The sequence below is a fragment of the Lactuca saligna genome, chromosome 2 (assembly GCF_052625555.1).
Source record: "Lactuca saligna cultivar CGN05327 chromosome 2, ASM5262555v1, whole genome shotgun sequence".
Lineage (NCBI taxonomy): Eukaryota > Viridiplantae > Streptophyta > Magnoliopsida > Asterales > Asteraceae > Lactuca > Lactuca saligna.
In genome coordinates, this window is record NC_136418.1 from 152,386,645 (window position 1) to 152,390,038 (window position 3,394).

The following is a 3,394-nucleotide window of genomic DNA, read 5'->3' on the forward strand; positions in this document are numbered from 1 at the left end:
ACCAAATCACAATATAAAAAAATGTTCAAAATAACAATTTATCTAAATTTGTCAGGTTTGAGTCAAAAATCGGAAACATTTGCAAACCACGGAACTACTTTTGTAGTTTTGTGTTTAAAGAATTTCTATAAACAATCATCAGGTCAAGTTAAAAATTAAGGAGTTATGATTTCAAATACACATGGTGTAAGAAAAAAAACATATTTTATAATAATAATAATAATAATAATAATAATAATAAAATAATTTTTTTCTTTAGACTTTGATCACATTTTATTTATTTATTTATTTATTTATTTTTTTACAATTTTAGTCTTTGTGCTCATTTATTTTACATCTCAACTTTGTTCCTTACTTTTTAGCTATTTTGATATTTATGGTCATTTCAATTAAATTTTTTATATTTTTTAGGAACATTTTAATATTCAAAGTTTGGCCACAAAGTTTTAAGGAATTGAAAAATTGACACTAAAAACTTGCTAATTCCAACCTTTTATAGTAAACTTGCATTTTTTTTTTTTGTCAACTTTGCCCTTTATTTTTTATCCATTTTGACACTTTTGGTCATTGGAATCAATTTTTTTAGGAACATTTTAAAATTTAAAGTTTGGCAACAAAAATTTAAGAAATTGACGATTTTTGTCAATTTTCTAAAAACTTACTAATTCCAACCCTTTAATTCTTTAGTTATTTTGACACTTTTGCCCCTTACTTTTTAGCTATTTTGATACTTTTGGTCATTTCAATTAAATTTTTATATTTTTACGAACCTTTTAATATTTAAAATTTGGCCACAAAACTTTAAGAAATTGTCAACTTTAGTACATTTTGTAAAAACTTGCTAATTCCAACCTATTTAACTTTTTAGCCATTTTGATACTTTTGTTACCTACAATCAAAACTTTTATATTTTTAATAAAAAATACAAAAAATAGCCTGGAGCGAAACCCAGGTTTTTCCGCTAGTATAAATGTAAAAGTAAATTAATAACTTTAGATAAATTTAATAAAAGAAATAAGATATTAAATGTAGGAACTAAATCCAAAGAATAAACCTTGTCAAAAGACTTTTTTGTCTTTTTTTATAAGTAGTTAATAGAATAAACCTTGTCAAAAGACTTTTTTTTTTATAAGTTGAAATAAATCAGTTAATCATAATGTTTTTTTATAGTTTAATCTAGTCTTTAAAAAAGTAATAAAGTAATATAAAAATAATAAAATAAGCAACATTGTAAAATAATAATATGTTTTATTATATAATGAAACTCAGACAAAATGACTTTGTTATTACAAAAATGTTTTCATTTTTTTATATAGGGACTACGGGTACATCCGTACATAGATGGCCTTGCTAGTTGCTACCTCATTTTTATTGCATTTAAGACTAAAAGTAAAACTAATAAGAAAAGCATCCCATTCAAGTATAGAGCTGAGTCTTTGAAATCAAATCAAAGGAAACACCATTCTCCTGTAGTCGATCTTGAAGATGAGTGGGCCCAAAAACGATTCCAGGAGTTAAGATGCCGCCTTTCGGAAGATCTCCCCGTCGTTCCAAAGTGATCAACGCACACTGAACCAGAATGATCGAAGTTGCGAGATACCCAACGTCAGGCCCCGTCACCCTCGTAATAATTTCTGTATCAGGCGTTGCGTTTCTCTGAGAAGCAAGATTCGCATCACTGAATCCATGGCCGACGAACCACATCTTAAAACTAGCACTCTCCAATTCCTCTTTGGTTGGACTGTTCTTCCTACAAATTCCAAGACTGAAAAATGAAGGGAATGTCAACAGAAACCACCTACCCAGAGAGGATCCGGACAACCGCATAAGCGACAACCCAATTGCGATCCATGGAAGGAGACCCAGAAGCTTCTTACTGCCAATCTTTACTAGTCCGAAATGAGCAGGTTTTACTATGGACCAAAATGCGATTCGTTTATCTGCGACTTTAGGATCCTCATTCACTCCATGAAGACCAGTGGGATTTTCTGCAAGGATCGAGAGTGTTCTCCGAACAACAGTGGCATCGGCGGATGCGAGATTCAGGGCCCAAAGTCCGAGCTGTTTCTGGTATTCTATGATCGATCCTTTTGTAGGAGCATAACCAGGAATCTGAGATAAAAAAAAAAAAATGTAAGAGCAGAGTATAAATAAATACACAAAACGATGACTACTGTATCATTATCATACAGAAGGTCGAGCTCTTCTGCGTCCTGATCGTCGCAACTTGTTGAGGTTATCAGCATTAGCGAACCCCAAAACTGCAGATTCATACGTGGCAAAATTTGCAACTGTCCTTTTAAGTTGTAGATAGGCCTGAACCCGATTAGGAGCTGCCGGCGAAACCCATTGCCTGGAATTGAACATGAACCCGAATTCGGCTGCAATAGAAACAAACCCACAAGCTGAAATCACCAAGCTGCCGGTCTCCACCGCCTTCTCATGGTAAACGGCCTCTATCCTCTCCATGAACTCCGGCTCACCACAAATATCTAAATAATCACATCCGGCTTCAACACATGCATCGACGACTGGGTCACCGTGAAGGCGAAAAGGGCCAACGCAGTTAAGGACAAGCTTAGCTTGGGAAGCCATGCGGCGGAGAGAGGATGTGTCAGAGGTGTCAGCAACGAGGAGGGGGAGGGTGGGGGGAGATTTGGAAGCCCATTTTAGTGTTTCGGAGAGTTTTGAGAGGTTCCGACCGGCTAAGGCAAGTGATTTGAGCGGCGAATTCGGTGAAAGAAATTTGAGAGCTTCTCTAACTACGTGCTTGCCTGTGAAACCAGATGCTCCGAAGATGACGATGTCATAGGTGGTCGTTTGAATTTCTGCCATTGCGTATGTATATGCTAAGATCGAAAGCGTTAATATATAAGGTTCTATGGTGTAGTGGTTAGCACTCTGGACTTTGAATCCAGCGACCTGGGTTCGACTCCCGGTAGGACCTTTTTCTTTTTATCGACTCCCGGTAGGGCCTTTTTTTTTTTTTTTTTTTCCTTCTTTCTTTTTTCTATTTTTTCTCTTTTATTTATTATTATTAAGAAACCTTTTCGTTGACTATTATTACCATATGTGATTTTTTTTTATAAAAATGCAGTAAAAGATGGAATAAATAATGTTTCATCTCCAACTCTACTTCATTTTTACCTTATTTTTATCTTCAAAAAATATATTTTTAGTATATTCAATTATTCAAACTTACATAGATCGTTAAACACACCCCTCTACTAATTTAGTTTTAACAAATATATAATCTATATTTTTTTTAATTACATTAATATTAAATACAAACGATTATATTTATAATAAACTTATAACTAAATATTATACATGCATTTATAAAAATATTACACATACACACTTTTAAATAAATATTAAATAAATAAATAATAGT

General features: G+C 33.0%; 1 protein-coding gene and 1 non-coding gene across 2 annotated transcripts; one reads left to right on the forward strand and one right to left on the reverse strand.

Annotated features, from left to right (window-relative positions):
* Positions 1–1,302: 1,302 nt before the first annotated feature.
* On the reverse strand, positions 1,303–2,835 carry LOC145029219 (putative mitochondrial saccharopine dehydrogenase-like oxidoreductase At5g39410). Its single transcript, XM_078977822.1, has 2 exons — positions 2,191–2,835; positions 1,303–2,112 (listed from the first exon to the last, which is right to left on the reverse strand). The coding sequence occupies exons 1-2, from the start codon at positions 2,833–2,835 to the stop codon at positions 1,417–1,419; spliced, it is 1,341 nt and encodes a 446-aa protein (XP_078833948.1). The 3' UTR covers positions 1,303–1,416.
* Positions 2,836–2,875: 40 nt separating this feature from the next.
* On the forward strand, positions 2,876–2,947 carry TRNAQ-UUG (transfer RNA glutamine (anticodon UUG)). Its single transcript has one exon. It is a non-coding gene; the product is annotated as a tRNA-Gln (tRNA).
* Positions 2,948–3,394: the final 447 nt, after the last annotated feature.

Bases quoted from the DNA above. Each gene is read 5' to 3' on its own strand.
- LOC145029219 (XM_078977822.1), bottom strand. From the start codon at position 2,835: ATGGCAGAAATTCAAACGACCACCTATGACATCGTCATCTTCGGAGCA. The intron at 2,113-2,190 runs GTATGATAATGA...TTTTTATCTCAG, and splicing joins GCAGAAGAGCTCGACCTTCT to ATTCCTGGTTATGCTCCTAC.